Source organism: Odocoileus virginianus, chromosome 2, assembly GCF_023699985.2.
Source record: "Odocoileus virginianus isolate 20LAN1187 ecotype Illinois chromosome 2, Ovbor_1.2, whole genome shotgun sequence".
NCBI classification, from domain to species: Eukaryota; Metazoa; Chordata; class Mammalia; order Artiodactyla; family Cervidae; genus Odocoileus; species Odocoileus virginianus.
In genome coordinates this window covers 101,974,955-101,991,002 of record NC_069675.1, presented here as the reverse complement: position 1 = coordinate 101,991,002, position 16,048 = coordinate 101,974,955, and the positions used below count along the sequence as shown (strand labels likewise).

At 54.4% G+C, this 16,048-nt stretch overlaps 1 protein-coding gene across 6 annotated transcripts in view; it reads right to left on the bottom strand.

Annotated features, from left to right (window-relative positions):
* Nucleotides 1-201: 201 nt before the first annotated feature.
* Nucleotides 202-16,048, bottom strand: part of CACNA1B (calcium voltage-gated channel subunit alpha1 B) — a 203,301-nt gene continuing 187,454 nt past the window's right edge. For 5 of the 6 annotated variants that reach the window (XM_070456779.1, XM_070456783.1, XM_070456774.1 and 2 more), the window contains 9 exons: nucleotides 15,067-15,175; nucleotides 10,550-10,657; nucleotides 9,975-10,087; nucleotides 9,008-9,135; nucleotides 5,737-5,872; nucleotides 5,470-5,586; nucleotides 4,080-4,287; nucleotides 3,594-3,844; nucleotides 202-3,233 (listed from right to left, as the gene is read on the bottom strand). In XM_070456779.1, coding sequence (XP_070312880.1) covers nucleotides 2,697-3,233; nucleotides 3,594-3,844; nucleotides 4,080-4,287; nucleotides 5,470-5,586; nucleotides 5,737-5,872; nucleotides 9,008-9,135; nucleotides 9,975-10,087; nucleotides 10,550-10,657; nucleotides 15,067-15,175 — 1,707 coding nt within the window. In that variant the 3' untranslated portion in view covers nucleotides 202-2,696. Of the gene's footprint in view, nucleotides 3,234-3,593; nucleotides 3,845-4,079; nucleotides 4,288-5,469; nucleotides 5,587-5,736; nucleotides 5,873-9,007; nucleotides 9,136-9,974; nucleotides 10,088-10,549; nucleotides 10,658-15,066; nucleotides 15,176-16,048 lie in introns of those variants that run through there. The other variant, XM_070456799.1, reaches the window with a different exon arrangement.

Sequence of the window (16,048 nt, the reverse complement as noted above, 5' to 3'; positions counted from 1 at the left end):
CCTCCAGCCACAGGTTTACCTGGATCCTCACCCCAAAGCTGAGCTAATCCTTGCATCTTAACCGGGCCCAGAGCAAGTTGAAGAGGTTTTCAGCCTCTTCTGAGCTCTGCTCACTGTGTACTCAGCCACATGCCCACAGAGACAGCTCAGACGTCTGCCTCCACACCCCTTGTATACATCACCCAGCAGCATGGTGGGGTTCTGTTTTTGATTTTTTGCTAAGTTTTATTTTAATCCAAGGACTTTGCTTCATACAAAATGTCATTGTAGAAACAACAGTGGAATCCAAAGTTTGGCTGATAAATATTACTCAGGCAGCAAACTAGTCAATCACAGAATTTTTTTAAAAGTGAGTCCCAGTTGTGTTGCATGGTTGGGACTCTCTTTTTTTTTTTTTTAACACTGTTCTTAAATATAAAGTTTTGCAACAAACCTTTGATTTATATCAAATATAATTAAAAATTAACAAATGAATACATTGTATCAAAAAGTACGAAGATATACATTTCATGCACATACTTGAATATATGTATATATGTATATATTTTACATGCACACATAACTTGTTCAAACTACAGCCACTGCTTGACTGGTTCCAGATGCAGACAACTGGTTGATGCATTTCAAATTTGGCAACTCACTATGAGATTTTGAGGGAAATATGATAGTTGAGAAGAGACAGCACAGAAACAAAACACAGAGTTGGGAAAACAAGACACAGTCTCTCCCTCACTGTCTATAATTTTTCACCAATTCCAGGGTCTGGAAGGATCCAGACAAACCAGCAAGGCTGTGTGGGTCTAGCAAAGTGGATTCTCTGCCCAATATGGCCTGGGGAAGCAGCTATGATTCAGCACAGAATGAATACATTCAAAATAATATGGGCTGGGGGGATCAGAGACAAAACATCAGTACCAAGATACACATCCTTCTGCTTTGCAACCGGAGCCAGTGATCACATGCACAGTCGGAGATTCTGATTTTCGTCATAACCTATTGGAGTAAAATACTCTGTTTTCTTAAAGTTTCAGAGTGTTGTGCCTTCGAGTAAGGAAATTCTATAAAATGGTTTGGTCACAATCATGCTGAAACCCTAGAACAGGTGGCGGTCTTGTGTGTTTTATTTCTGTTAAACATGTGTCTTTTGTTGCATAGCCCTATGGGTTAACGGCATCCACTCGCTGGGACACACAGACACGCACACTTACATCACACACCAAGTTTCTCTAGGAGAATCATGGGGTAACAGCCAATGGGAACACTCAAATGATCCAGCAAAGAGGTCATCTCACACTTCAAAATATGGAGTACATACCAGAATCGACTCATCTAAATGTTCCTTTCATTCACAAAACAAAGGGTCTCCCAGTGTTTTATGTACCACATCCTAACTGTGGTCTCTCTGTTTTGAATGCGGCCCTGAAGCTGGACTCCCTTTTGCTGCCTGCTTTCCCACGTCTTATGCCAGAGCCAGTGTGGGCTCAGACGCCCAGCACAGCAGCCACAGCCGAGCTGCTCCTGCATACACTTTCCAGCCTTGGTTCAGTGTGGTTCCCAACTGCCCTCATCTGCTCAGACCTGGGCACTTCTGCCCCCACTGTGCCATCTCCCCCTTGTACCAGCCTCTCCCCAATGAGCCTTCTGTGGAAAGAAACTTGCACACCTACAGAGATTGCACCCTGCATCCCTGAGAATCGAGTGGAGAACAGACTGATCGCCCACACGGGCCTCTCTCCACACGCCCTGCAGCCTTTCTACTGGTTTGAGGAAAAGGAGCAACAGCCACTTCATCCCAGCTACGACCCATCTACTGGGTGTTTTCTGCACGTTCTCCAGTACGTCCGCCTTCTACTCAGTTGCTGTTTGGAATAGTCTCCACAAAGCCCGCTTACGGTGATGGGCCCCTGGGAGCCTGCATGCGGGGCTCGGAGGTCAGGCACTTGGTCGAGAGCAGCGGGAGCTGGGCGGTCCTGTTGGCCGCTTGTACTGGACGCAGAGCATCTCCTCGAGCAAGCCAGGAACACACATCCTGAAAGGCTGAGATCCTCCTACAGGTTGGATATTTTACTGTTACGTTCCTGTTCCCTTCCCCATTATTCTGGTTGTTTATTTTTTGATTGAATACATAGTCGACAGAAGAGTGAAGGGTGTTGTGACTAAAAACCAAAGCCAACATCAAGAATGTTGTCCAGGTTTGGTCCCTGTGAGGGCTGGCTGTCAGGAGAGGACCGTGTCTGCGTGTGTTTCTAGTGCTTGTTTGCCATTTCAGGTACGAAGGGCGCCCAGACTGTGGGTGTGAGGATGCTGACGAGACCTGCTCCATTTGCACTGACTCTGTGCTGAGGTCTCACCTGCTCCTCTGTACCATACATTTGGATAAAAGATGATCCCTACAAGATGCAGACTTCCTACGGAACGTTCCCAGCACACACCCTGGATGCTGGGTTCTTCACCGGCTCCCCCTCGGCACACCCAGCCGTGTCCTGTGTGGGGTCTGTGCCTAGACCCAGGGAGGCAGCGTGGAAGGGGTGGAGAGGGAGCAACCTCCCTCTACAAACCACTCATCCCGCTGGAGGAGGAGAGACGGGGCAGGCCCTCCTCCCAGGGCTGCTGCCCACCTCGGTGCCCCGAGCGCCCCCGGGGCCCAGCGCGGATGATAAAACTCATCACCTGGACACGCCCGCCGGGCGGTGCGGCTAGCACCAGTGGTCTTGGTCGGGGTGGTGGTAGCTGTGCCGCCCCCGGCCGCCCCCGCCCGAGCTGAGCCCCAGAGTGCAGTGGTAGCCATTGGGCACCCGGCGGAGGGGGTGGGACTGGGAGGTCAGGGAAGACACGTAAGAAGTCCGGGAGGAGCGGCCCGAGTTGGTGGCCACAGCCTCCTCGAAGGTGAGCGTGTCCTCAGGCTGGGTGCGGGCTGCGGCCTCGCTGTCCAGACGCTGCCCCAGGTAAGGGTCAGAGCCAATCCGAGAGCTGGGGGCCAGGGGCTGGCTGAGGGGGTCTCTCTGGAGCAGGGCGTTGTGTTCTGAAAGGCCACGGCTAAGCCGGCCGGGGGAAAAGGCAGGGAGGCTGGTCTGAGCCCCGGCAAAGTGGACAGGCGAGGAGTTGGCTGTTTTATAGGTGATGCTGGGACGGGGCGTCAGCGGGGTCTGGGGGAGCTGCCTCCGCCCGCCGCGGCCCGGGGTGCTAGCACCAGATGTTGACAGCAGGGGGCTCCCGTTCACGGAGCCACTACCCTGCAAGAAAAGGGAACAGAGCAAACCCAAATCAAAGGACAGGGTGCACAGAGGGAAGCCAGGGAGCGCAGGCAGGTGGGATGAACAAGGGCGGCCCCAGGAGGGTGGGAGAGCAGTGCCAGAAGGGGCTGGGCACAGGGCCAGGGAAGAGGAGAGCACAGCCCAGCCTATCTCAGGTGGGAAGGAGAGAAAGAAGGCACTGGGAAGCAGGAGGGCCAAGGCCCCGCCAGGCGGGATGGACAGGCCAGGAAGCCAGGAGCAGGATCTGGCCTGGGAACAAGGACAGGAAAGGACTCCCTCCCAGGGCCCAAGGGAATGGGGTGCGGGTGGGAGCACGGAGGGTTCCCGGGCCCCACGTACCTGTCTCGGGGGTCCTGGCTCCTGCCCAGCCGTGGGCGATGTCGGATGGCTGCTGAGAGAGGGCTTGGGCTGTGGGGGCTCACGGCCTCCAAAGCGGTCGCAGGAGTAGAAGCGCTGCTTCTCAGAGGAGGAGGAGGAGGGCTGCCTTCGTTCCTGGGACCGGCCCCGCTCCTGCCTGCGCTCCCGTCGGCAGCCTGCTGCCCCATCCCCTGGGGGCGGCGGGGGCCCCGGCCCCGCGGTGCTATAGGGTGCTGGCCAGGGGAGAACGGAAGTCAGTCGAGTGACTGGGGTTGGGGGGACACAGACCTCACCCAGGCCTGGTTCCTCAGGGCCAGCAGGGATCCCAGGGGAAAGGCTGGGAGGTTTTCCTGTCTCCACACTCAGAGTTTCCCATGGGGTCATGAGTTACAGAAGGGAAGAAGGTCTTGCAGGGATTCTTGGACCCCAACTGGAGCCACCACCCCTTGAGAGCCCCCTCGCACGCACCACCATCTGTATCTGCAGACAGGCTGGGCCCCTTCTCCAGGGACTTCTGCTTCCGGTCCCTGCGGCGATGGCAGCGGTGGTGGTGGTGGGGGGCAGCCTGGCTGGCTGGAGCGCGGTCCAGGGCCACGTTGCAGAGATGAGCCACATGGGGCCTCTGGGGTGCCAGTGTGGAGATGGAGCGCTTCATGGGGCTGGCATCTGGGGGTGGCTGTGGACGGGGACACGGGTGGGCACACAGCCTGAGAGTGGGGTCCAGCCTCCAGGCAGCAGCCAGGCTATGGGGGCTGGCAGACCACAGGACACATCCCATCGGGAGGAATGGACCTGGGGCTCCATCCCCGAAGCTGGGGTATCTCCCCAGACAGGGCAGGCTGAGCGCCCAGGAAGGTGGGGACAGGGGGAAGGATAGTGCCTAGGAGGGCCTGGCCTGGGGAGGACCACTGTGGGGCTGGGGTTCAGGGACCGCAAGGCCCTTCCCTCTCCCTGGAATACTCTTCCCCACCTGAGATCCACCCTTTCTTCCAAAGCACCCTTTGCACAAGTTGCCATTTATGTGTCTGTCTCTCCCAGGCCAGGTGAGGCCCAGGTAGCCTCTGGGCCTCAAAGTCCCTACAGGACAGGAAAGGTGCTGGGAAGAGGGGCTGTTGGCCTGGCTGGAAGGGTCCCAAGTGGGACCCAGAGCTGCCTGGCAGCCGTTGTCAACCACTCTGCCAGCCCTCCATCCATCCAGGACTGTGAAGCTGCTCCTCCAGCGCTGAAATCAAGACCCGTGGAAATGCGCTCACCCGCAGCCACCGTCAAGGTCAAGCACCACAGAGGGCGAAGGGGCGCCAACATGGCACCAAGGGGAGGTGGCCGGGCCAGGAGGGCACTGAGCAAGTGGGCAGAGACGGGGCAGGGAGGGACTGGAAGAGTGCTCTGCCTAGGGACTCAGCCCAGGAAACACACAGCACACAGCCGCAACCCAGGGGCTTCCTGCCAGGCTGTCAAGTGTCCCAGAGAAAGAACAGGGTCACCCCCCGGGCCTCTGAGAGGACATGAAAGGGGAAAGGGTGGCAGGAGGAGGCATTGATTTCTGGGGGAGGAGCAGGGCTAGGGTGGGAGAGGTGTGTCCCAGAGAGAGGGAAAGGCTAGGTCGGGGACACAGGGCCACCTGTGGGCTGCAGGCCTTGGTGCCCAGACAGGTGCTGAGCACAGAGGGCAGTGGGTACTCTAGACGGCCTGACAACACCTCCAGAGGGTTTCCAGCGGGGTTGGGGTTGTCCTTGACGTGGTGCATTTGGGAAGCTTCACCCCAGCAAAGCCCACCCGTGGGATGCAAAACTCCTCTATGCCAGGTCTCCTCACCTCCAACCCCCTCCCACAACCCCAACCCTCCCAGACCACCCACCTGAGTCTCTGCTGCCAGGCGGGGCATGGAGGCCGCTCGGCCCTGGCTCTCCAGCCCGGGTTGGGGCTCCCCGTCAGGGCCTCTCAGGGCCATGCTCTGCATCTGGACGTCCACAGCCTGGGGGTACAGCAACCCCCCCCGTCACACCCACCCCCTCCCACTCTCACCTCCCCCCACATCCCAGCCTCACCCCCCATGCTGCTCTCACCCTCCCCCACCCACTCTCACCCAACCCCCAACTCGGCCCCCAGCCCTGGAAGCCCTCACCGGTTTTCCTGTCTGCACCACCGGGATCTCTGTGGAGTGGCCACGCTCCAGGGGTGTCCTCACCTCACAGGGTACCTCCTGGGTCCTCTGAGTGCCCCAGGAGACAGACTCCTTGATGCCGCCCTCTTGGGTTTGTCTATGGAGGACAGAGGATCATTCTGTTGGCCTGGAGGCCCGTGGGCCATAGAACCTGGCTCCCACCCAGAACCAGGCTCCGCCCTGCCAGGAACCTCCACCTTGACCCTGTTCTGGGCTAGAAGGAGCCCAGAGGGATGAGACCCCTTGAATGTGGATGCTCCCAAGTGGAGGTGCAGCAACAGCCTCAGCACAGGTGCAGTGGACTGCCTGCCACGGCCCGGAGCGGAAAGGCGGAGAGGAGACCCGAGTCTGGGGGCAGCTGGCCTACACAGGGGCTCACATGTGCGGTGGAAGCACAGTCCACAGCAAGGACAAGGCCGCATGCACACACACAGAGGCACCCGAATCTGGGGGCAGTTGGCCCACACAGGGGCTCACATGTGTGATGGAAGCACAGACAGTCCACAGCAAGGACAAGGCCGCACGCACACACACAGAGGCACCCGAATCTGGGGGCAGCTGGCCTACACAGGGGCTCACATGTGCGGTGGAAGCACAGTCCACAGCAAGGACAAGGCCGCACGCACACACACAGAGGCACCCGAGTCTGGGGGCAGTTGGCCCACACAGGGGCTCACATGTGCGGTGGAAGCACAGTCCACAGCAAGGACAAGGCCGCATGCACACACACAGAGGCACCCGAATCTGGGGGCAGCTGGCCTACACAGGGGCTCACATGTGCGGTGGAAGCACAGACAGTCCACAGCAAGGACAAGGCCGCACGCACACACACAGAGGCACCCAGCCGGTGCTGCCGCTCATCAACCCTGACAGCCAGGGCTCATCCCTCCTCCCCGGACTTGTGCCTTTCTGCCCCGAGATCACCTCTGGCGAGACCACTTTTGGAGGCCCTCCCAGCACACGCAACCCACCTGCCTGCCCTCACCCTCTCAGTGTGTTTTAGTATGTCTCCCACATGGCCCAGCATTTGCCTGGGTTTCTGCTTGCTCTCGCGTTCAATGAAGTATCACATACATTCTCCGTTACCCAGGATGGGTGGTAACAATCACACTCTGAGCTTGGAGGTGAAGCCTGATGCCCTCAGCTGGCCACACAAATGACCTGACCCAGCATCGCTGAGGTTTCTGAGAACATCCTTCATCTTCCCAGGCTGCAAGCACCGCCCCTGTCCTGTGCTGTCTGGAGCAGCTGCGGCCTCAGAAGAGGCGGACCCTGAGGGGAAGCATAGCCAAGAGGACAGACACTGGCCCCAAGGCCTGGTCACCCCTGAGGTCACACCATGCTGAGACCAGGCAGGCACTGATACCACCCGTCAGAGGACTCAATAAACGCCCCCACTGCCTGGCCCCAGTAGACTGGGCCCTCTCTCACATGCAACAAAAAGTGGTGGTGACTGATTTGTGCAGACATTATAACCACGGGAAAAAGCGACACTCATTCTCCTGAACCGAAAGCTCAGCTCAGATCAATCCACAAAGACACTTCCCTACCCCATCCCCTCTGGCACACACATGCACACTCAGAATCCTCTGTTTAAGTGCGCAAACGGGATCTTAACCAATATGGAGAAAAGCCACTGTCCCCGGGGCCCACAGGCACTCTTCCCGAGCAGGGGTTTCCTGAGGGAGTCTTCCCACTTGTGCTCAGGTTCTCCCGGTGTCCTATGGCATCTCTGCCTCTGGCCTTGGGCCTTGCAGTGCCACCACCCACCCCCCATCCCAGCAGCTTGGGCCTGGTAAGTGACTTGTTTTGGCCAACAGGGCAGAGGGGGAGGCCTGACACCTGCAGCCTGCACTTCCCCAGGGCCGCTCTCTGGCCTCACGATACAGATGCACCCAGGACCCCAGCCGTCCTGACGCAGGACCAGGTCTGGAGCGCTGCCAGGTGGGCTCCCGAAATACGGCAGTTTATTACTCAGCAAAAGCTACATGGCGAGCAGCCCATGAACCCAGACTCGGCTTCAAAACCAAATGTCCAAAACATACAGAGGAGAGGAAGAAACCGGGAGACCTAGCCATGTGTGCTGCCGACCTTGCTGCTCTCTAGGACAGCAGATGGGTGTGAGGCCCACCCTCGGCCCCTGCCGGTGAGGCAGAGTGCATGTTGTTTGGGCTCAACAAATGAGTTGCTTTGGCCAAGGGGATATTAGCTGACGTAGGACCCCTGGCCTGGAGGGCGACTGAGAATCCTGCCCTCTGGTACAGTTCAGCCTGGCACCACCTTCTGCCCCTCAGCCAGAGTCCCATGGTGATTGTTATTTTACATCACTTGCTTTTGGGGTCATTACCAAGAATTACTGAGGGTCAGTACCAAGAGTTACATGATATGGAAGGATCTTACCAATTTGGCTACAAAATGCAGACATCAAATGGAGGGACTGCCCTGGCGGTCCAGTGGCTAAGACTCTGAGGTCCCAATGCAGAGAGCCCGAGTTCAGTCCCTGGTTGGGGAGCTAGATCCCACGTGACACAACTAGAGTTTGTATGCTGCAACTAAGACCCAGCGTGAGTGCGTGCTCAGATGCTCAGCTGTGTTTGACTCTTTGCAACCCTATGGGCTTGGGGATCTTCCCAACCCAAGGATGGAACTCACGTCTCCTGCATTGTGTGGATTCTTCACCACTACTCAACATGGGACGCCCAAGACCTCACACAGCCAAATATATGGATATAGATATAGATACATATATATATATATAACCAAAATGGAGATCTGAGGTGAAAAGTCTCTTAAAGGAAGATGAAAACACCTAAATGGCCATTACCAAAAAGTGGTGAGAAGCTGAGGTGGAAACAAAAGCTTCTTAATGGTCTGCAGGCAACAAAGGCCAGTGAGGAAGCAGAGGGAAGCCTTCACCCGACAGAGAAGCAGGAGCACACACTGGGAGGCGCAGGCTGGAGTAACAGGCTGCCTGACTCAGGCGCCCCGGGCGCCACAAGAGCACCGTCCACTGTGACAGGAATGAGCTGCAGGTCAGCCACAGAACCAGCTCTGGGGGCCGCCCGGGCCTGCTGGGCCCACAGTGGGTGCAGGTGGGTGCTGACAAGACCCAGGGGCTCCCTGTCCTGGAGCGCTGCCGGAAGGACACCAGAGCAGCAGGGGTGAGAGCGGCTGGAGCCGGGGAGCCCCGCCCTCCTCCCACCCCCGCCCCACGCCTGCTGCTGGCACTCACACTGCCCCACCGTTGCTGAGGGAGGCTGAGCTCTTCTGCCGAAGGAAAACGCGGGCTCCTCGGAGCACAGCCGGCTGAGTCTGCTCCAGCGTGGCCTTCAGGGGGTGGAACAGGGACACGGGGCCCATCTGCAGAAGGACGCGGGGAGGGGTCTCTGAGGCCTGCGAGGCACCGTGGACAAGGGCGCTGCCGTGTTCGGCCACCTGCCCTGACCCCCCCAGCATGGGAAGGGGATCCCCGGGCCTGCCCTGTGCCCATCAGGAGCCCCTTCCCAACTGGGCCTGTAAGTGACTTCAGGAGAGTCCTATCATTCCTTGGAGCCTCAGCTTCCCTTCCTACACAGTTTGGGGACTGAACCTCATCATCAACTTGGCCTGCCTGGCAGAGACCACTAGAGTTGAAGGTTGAGAAGAATTTGGAGATTTCAGAGCTGGGGTGTGGGCACCAGACACTTCACATGACAGGGGTGAATGTCCTGTAAGCTCTGGACACCAGACAACTTTAGAGATGAGAGTCTACACACGCTCGCTCAAGGTCTGGGCTGTGATGAAGTCGTCATCTTTGGAGGATGACCTCTTGGAAGACAGGCCCCAAACCACCCCACTCAGAGGCGTGAGTGGGACCCTCATGAGACTGGGCTGTCGGGGGCCCTGCCTGTGTGCCCCTCCCAAGTACTCTGCAAAGCAGCAGCATGGGCTGCGGCCGCTGCTCTCAGCCCACATCTCTGCCCTGGACGTGACCAGCCCTCCACGCAAGGGGCTCCTGAACAGCAACAGGCAACCAGTCAACGGGAGCACAGGCTGGGTGGGGTTTCTGACTTTGGGGGCTGGCGAGGCAGCCACAAGAACCTCTCATCTTCCTTTTCCCGCTGCACTTTCTCCAAGGAGGGGCTGGGTCCCCTCTGCTGCCAAACAACAGAAGGTGCCAGAATCTCAGGGTTACTTTTGGGACTCCTGGAAACTGGTACCTGGGCCAGGCCTCCGGGAGCTTGGTGAATCTGGTCTCTGGTGGTTTTGTTCTGTTTGTAGAAGTCGAATATCATCAGAGCTGCGTACACCTTCCCCACCGTCATCTCGTCGGCTGGAGAGCACGACAGGCAAGGGAGGGAATACAGAGAAAGGGGACACGCAGGGAGTCTGGGTAAAGACTCCTGGACCCGAGGACGGGTGCTCCCCTGACCCTCCCCAGCCACCCCCCACCCCCCCCGCCCCGTGCTCCACCCAGCAAAGTGCAGCTCCGTTTAAGCCCAGACGTCGTCCTGGCTGCTCCAGCTGTAGGGGTCTCCTTACCATTTCCCTGGATTTTCTGCAGGGAAGTCCCCACACGAAGAGTGTGGGTGACTCTGCTCAATGGAACATGGCCTCGGTACCTCCTCCCACAGCCCCTGTGCACCCACCATGGAGACCAGAGTTTCGGGCTATCAAGGAGGTGAGCCCTCCCCTTCAAGGTGACTCAACAGTTGCCCTCACCTAGGACTCTCGACTCTGCCCCTGACTGGGACATGAAAGGGGGCGGGCAGGGTGAGTTTCTCACCCTACTTACGTTTATGGGGAGGCACCAGTAAGTCCAGGGTCTTCTGGGGCAGGTTGGCCCACACGGAGGAGATCTCCTTCCTCAGCTCTGCGTCGCACTGATGCTGCTTCGTGCCAGCTGGGGCAGGACAAGGGTGGGGAGGGGGGAGAGCTGTTAGGAGCCATCCCTTAGCCCCACAGGGGAACAGGCAGAGCTGGGTGGGGAGAGACCTGATCCTGGGGGAAAGTTGCTGGGTAAGAAGCACTGCCGTGAGGGCTGGTCAGAGAGCTCCCAGGCAAAATGTGTCTAAAGAGGTGTGGTGCTGAGCGAGGGTGCGTGGGAAAGCAGCAGTGATGGGCAGGAGCAGGGAGGGGAGGGGACGCCTCAGTGTTCCAGCCATTAACAGTGTTCCAGCCAGTGTTCCATTCGTCATTCCATTAAATTTACTGAGCACCTGCCAAATGACAGGTGCTGTTCTAGGTGATGGAACAAAATCAAAAGAAATTGCCCCGAGGAATCACATGATTTTAATCTATAATACAGTAACAGTAAGTTAAACATCCAGTAACTTGGATACAGGAAAAGCCAGGAGGGAGGGATGGGAACTGTCAGGAGGGCTGCAGTGTGGACAGACAGTCAGGAACATTGTTCACAGGACCCTGGAGACAGAGGAGGCCAGGGAGCCAGTAGGGCAAGGCCGCAGCAGCAGGAACAGAAGTGCAAGTGGGGGCTACTGAGAGAGGGAGCCGCAGAGGGACCGAGCAGAGGGATGCTGTGCTCTGACCTAACCTTCCTCAAGCATCCTGGTTATTAAGGTATGATTATCTATAAGGACATTCTCCTTGTTAGTCCCTCCACTCTGTGAAGTGCACATCCACAGTTGTGGATTCACCACAATTCAGGCAGGAGCATGGCACCCCTGCCCAACTCCCTCTGCACCCTTTGTGTTCCACCCCTTCAACCCCTTCCAGGGTCCTGGCATCACCAATGTGTTTTCTGTCTCTACTATTTCAACTTCTCAGAATGTCATACAGATGGCATCACATAACATGCTGGCTGTCGAGTCTGACCTTCCACCCAGCATGATGTGTCTAAGACCCACCCACGCCAACACATCAGCAACCTCTTTCTCAGTTGCTGAGTGAGAACTGTCTCATCACAAAGACACACCAGTCTGCTTATCGGTCACCACTTGGTTGACACCTGAGTTGTTTACAGTTTGGGGTGATTATGAATAAAGCTGCAAACTTCAGCAGAGAGGTTTGTATGTGTGTATTTTCATGTCATCCCCCTTAGGTGCGGGATGGCTGGGCCCCATGATAAAGAACTGCGAGACTTTTCCAAAGCAGCTTGCACCACTGTGTCCACACTAGGAACACAAGAATCTGAGTTTTCTGCATTCTCCTCAGTACTTAATATTGTCATTTTTTTTCTTTCCTTTCAAAATTGTTTTTGTCATTCAAGTTTGTTTGCTTTCTACATATATTTTAGGGTCAGTTTCTAAAGCTCATCTCAAAAAGCCTGCTGGAATTTTGATTGGGATGACATTGACTCTACTGATCAATAGAAGAAGAAATGACAATACTGATTCTGTCAAGGCATGAATGTGGCTTATTTATTAAAGGAGATTCTTCTGGTCAATATTCTGAAATGTGTGGCACACATGCTAGCATATATATTTTTAGAGTTATAAAAATATTCGATGATTTGGGTGGAACATTTTTCAATTTCAATAGCTAATCTATAGAAATATACTTGTTTTTTATATATTGACCTTGCTATACTCACGTTTCAGTTTTAGTAATTTCTTTTTACAGCTTTAAACAACAGAAATATACCGTCTCAGTTCTGGAGGCCAGAGAATCAAGGTATTAGCGAGGCTGTGATCACTCTGAAGGCTCTAATGAAGTGCCTTCTTGTCTCTTTCTAGGTTTCAGTGGTTCCAGCAATGCTTCATGTTCCTAGGCATGTAGATGCTTCAGTTTTGTTAACTTTTTATTCTATTCTTTGAGATTTTCTACATAGAAAATCACGTCAGTCATGAATAGAGGCAATTTTCTTTCATCCTTTCCAATTGGCACACCTCTTATCTCTTTTTCTTGACTTGTCACAATGGTTAGAACCTCAAGTATGATATTTCACAAAAATAGTGACAGCAGACATCCTTGCCTTGTCACTCATCTTAGGGGGAAAGGAGCCAGGCTTCTTTGTTAAGCATGTCATTAGCTGTAGGTTTGTCATAGATACCCTTGATCAGACCGAAGAAGTTGGCTTTAATTTCTAGTTTACAATAGTATTTGTGTATCATGAATGGATGCTGAATTTTGTCAAAGCTTTTTCTGCATCTATGGAGATAATCACGTAGTTTTTCTTCTTTGACATATTAAGTTGTATTGATTGAGCTCGTTTGCATTTTTCATTCCTGGGATAAATCCTACTTTAGTCATCATATTCAGTTTGCTAACACTCACTGAAAATTTTATTGTCTTCATGAGGAATGTCTATCATCTTTGCTTGTAATGTCTTTGTCTAGTTTTGGTATCAGAACAATGCTGGCCTCATAAAATAAATTGGGAACCATCTTCTCTTTTTCTACTGTCTAGAGGAGTTTGTATAGAATTATTTCCTCCTTAAATGTTTGGTTGACTTCATCAATGGAGCCAACTAGATCCATGATTTTCTTTCTTAGAAGATTTTTAACTATGAATTTAACTTATTTAATATATACAGTATTACTCAGGCTGTTTCCTTTTTTCGGGTTATCTATTTTTGAAAGAGATATATACAGTATTACTCAGGCTATCTATTTCCTTTTTTCAGGTTATCTGTTTTTGAAAGAGCCTCATAGTTTGTGTCAAGGAATTTTTCCATTTCATTTAAGTTACTGAAGTTATCCACACAGGGTTGTTCATAAAATCTCCCTGTTATCCATTTAATGTCAGCAGGATATATAGCGATGCTCCCTCTTTCGTTCCTTATATAGGTTATTTTTATCTTCTGTTTTTTATGATCAGGCTAGCTAGAGGTTTGTTAATGTTACTGGTTTGATTTTTAGCATGACCATTCTGGCTGCTGTGTTGAAGGGAGCAAGGGCAAGGGCAGAAGCAGACCAGTGAGAAGGCTACTGCAACAATCCCATCGAAGACCTGACAGAGAGTGACGTGGACCCAGAGGTGGCAGGAAGAGAGAGTAGACATTGATCATATTCTGGGTGCATTTTGAAGGTGGAGTCAGATGTTGCAAGGGTTCAGAAATATGGATCAGAAATAGGATAAGAAAAAAGTAGGAGATAAAAACGATGCCCAAAGTGTTGGCCTGAGTAACTCTAAGAGTGTTTCCACTGACTGAGACAGGGAGGCATCTGGGGAGTATCTGGAGCACGAGGGTCAGCACGTGGATTCTAGATGCTTATTGGGCCTCCAAGCAGAGTTGGCAAGTGATGTGTGGGCTATATAAGCCTGGGGTTTAGGAGCAGGCCTGGACTAAAAATACAAAACTAGAATTCACAACAGGTAAAGCCATGGGAAAAGGTGAGAATGTGTGTCTGAAGCACACAATGACCTTCAGAGGTTGGGGAAAAAACAGGAAAAAAAAGGCACAAGGGGTCTTACACAAAAGGGAGGGACTACTACCGACAGGCTGTGGACAGGCCCACAAGGCAAGGGGAAGTTCCTGCAGAACTTGACAAGAGCAGTGCCAGCAAAGCTTTGTGTTGTGAAAGCTGGACTGCAGACTAGGAAAGGAGAAATCAGAGACAATGTGGACCCATTTCTCCTGTTGCTAGGAAGGAAAGAAGAAAAACAGAGAAGTTGATGGAGGGGGGTGGGGTGGGTAGGGGAAGAAAAGAACTTTTAAAAAATAGGAAAAATAACAGCACATTTATACATTGATAGAAATAACCCAGAAGAGAAAGTTGATAGAGCAAGAAATAGCATATAGAATTTTGGGCATGACATCCTAGGGTAGATGATGAAAATAGTACAGAATGTGCAAAGAGGGGAGACTGGCCTCAGCTCATCAGTTTACACAAGAAAGGACCAGGCTCAAGGGCACGGATGCAGGGAGGAAGCGACGTAGGGGGAGGGCCCTTCATTCTCTCTGCGAAGGGAAAGCAGCCACCATGGGAGGGGGGCGGGAGAGGAGGACGAGCGGGGGGTCCATTTCCTCCCCAGTCTGGTGGGGGCTTCATGGTCCTGTCAGGAACCCAGGAGAGGTCCTGAGGTGGGGACCAGGCTCACGATGGGGAAGGGGCACTCTTCACCTTATCAGGGGTACTGGCTCCTGTGACACAGGCTCCTGCACTGCATGACTATGGGTAATCTGGGGTCATTCAATTTCACTCCACCTCAGCTTCCTTACATGTAAATGGGGTTACTGCAGCGCTACCGTGTAGGATGGCTTCAGGAGACAAGGTCAGGGTCTGACCAGGAGCTGTCCAGACAGGCCCCTCTCCCCGCCCTGCACAGCGGCCTGGGGAGGCTCTCAGAGGGGGTGGGGCGGTCACATGGCCCTGCTTTGTGCCCTCCCCTCCGGGCTGCCTCTCTCACCTGGAGCCAGCTTGATCTCCAGTGCCGTCCGGATGAGGGCCATCAGCGTGGATGTGAAGTGGACGGTCATGTCGTCATTGGAGATGGGCATGTTCATACGAACCAGGCGCTGGGGATAAGGGGGCAAATCAGGCCGGGCCTCCCAGGGGTCCCAGGACCAAGAGATGTTGGGTGGATGGGAGTTTTGCCAGCATTCACACTATCCCTGGACCCCTACCCTCATCTGAGCTGAGGATTCCCTTGACTACAGAAAGACAGCAGTCCAGGTAAATACTGTCCAATGGGGCCAGGCCAGAAGCCTGGATTCCTCTGAAAGAACAGGCATGTCTCAGCCAGAGGGACCCCAGCCCACTGCCCATGATAGCACAAGTGTGTGGCCTAGGCTGAAGAGGGGCCTGGTCAGCAGGACCCCGGGACAGCCCACAGACAGGAGCATCAGGCATGTGGTGGGGCAGCCAGGACCGCAAGCTCGGAGGTCAGTTCCCAGTGAGGAGACACAAGCCCTGGGACGGCCTCTGTGTCTCACCACCTAGCTAGGGGCTAGGGAAGGATGCTCAATGGCACCAGCCCAAGGCAACAAGGAAAGTCTTAGAGACCAGCTCCGTACGGGGGAAGGACCCAACAGAGGTGACTGCAAGGGCCTCGGGCTCAGCCAGCTGCACAAGGGCCCAGGGCCATCCCACAGGGACGCAAGCACTTAACCAGACTGGGGGCTGTGCAAGCTTTCTCCCTGTTTCACCATTAGGTGAACAGCCCCCTTCCCTCTCTTCCATTTTCTAGGACAGAACAGCTGGAAATAGGAGTGTGTCTGTACCAAAATCCTCTGGTAATAACCAGCAGCTGCCCAGAGCCTGAGGCTTTAAGAACTTAGGTGATCTCCCGGAGGAAAATGGTCTCAGATGTGTCTGGAATGTCCTGATCATGAGGTGGCCACCTTGTTGGCCAAATGGAGCCCTTGGGGGCACTGTGGGCCCCTGTCCTC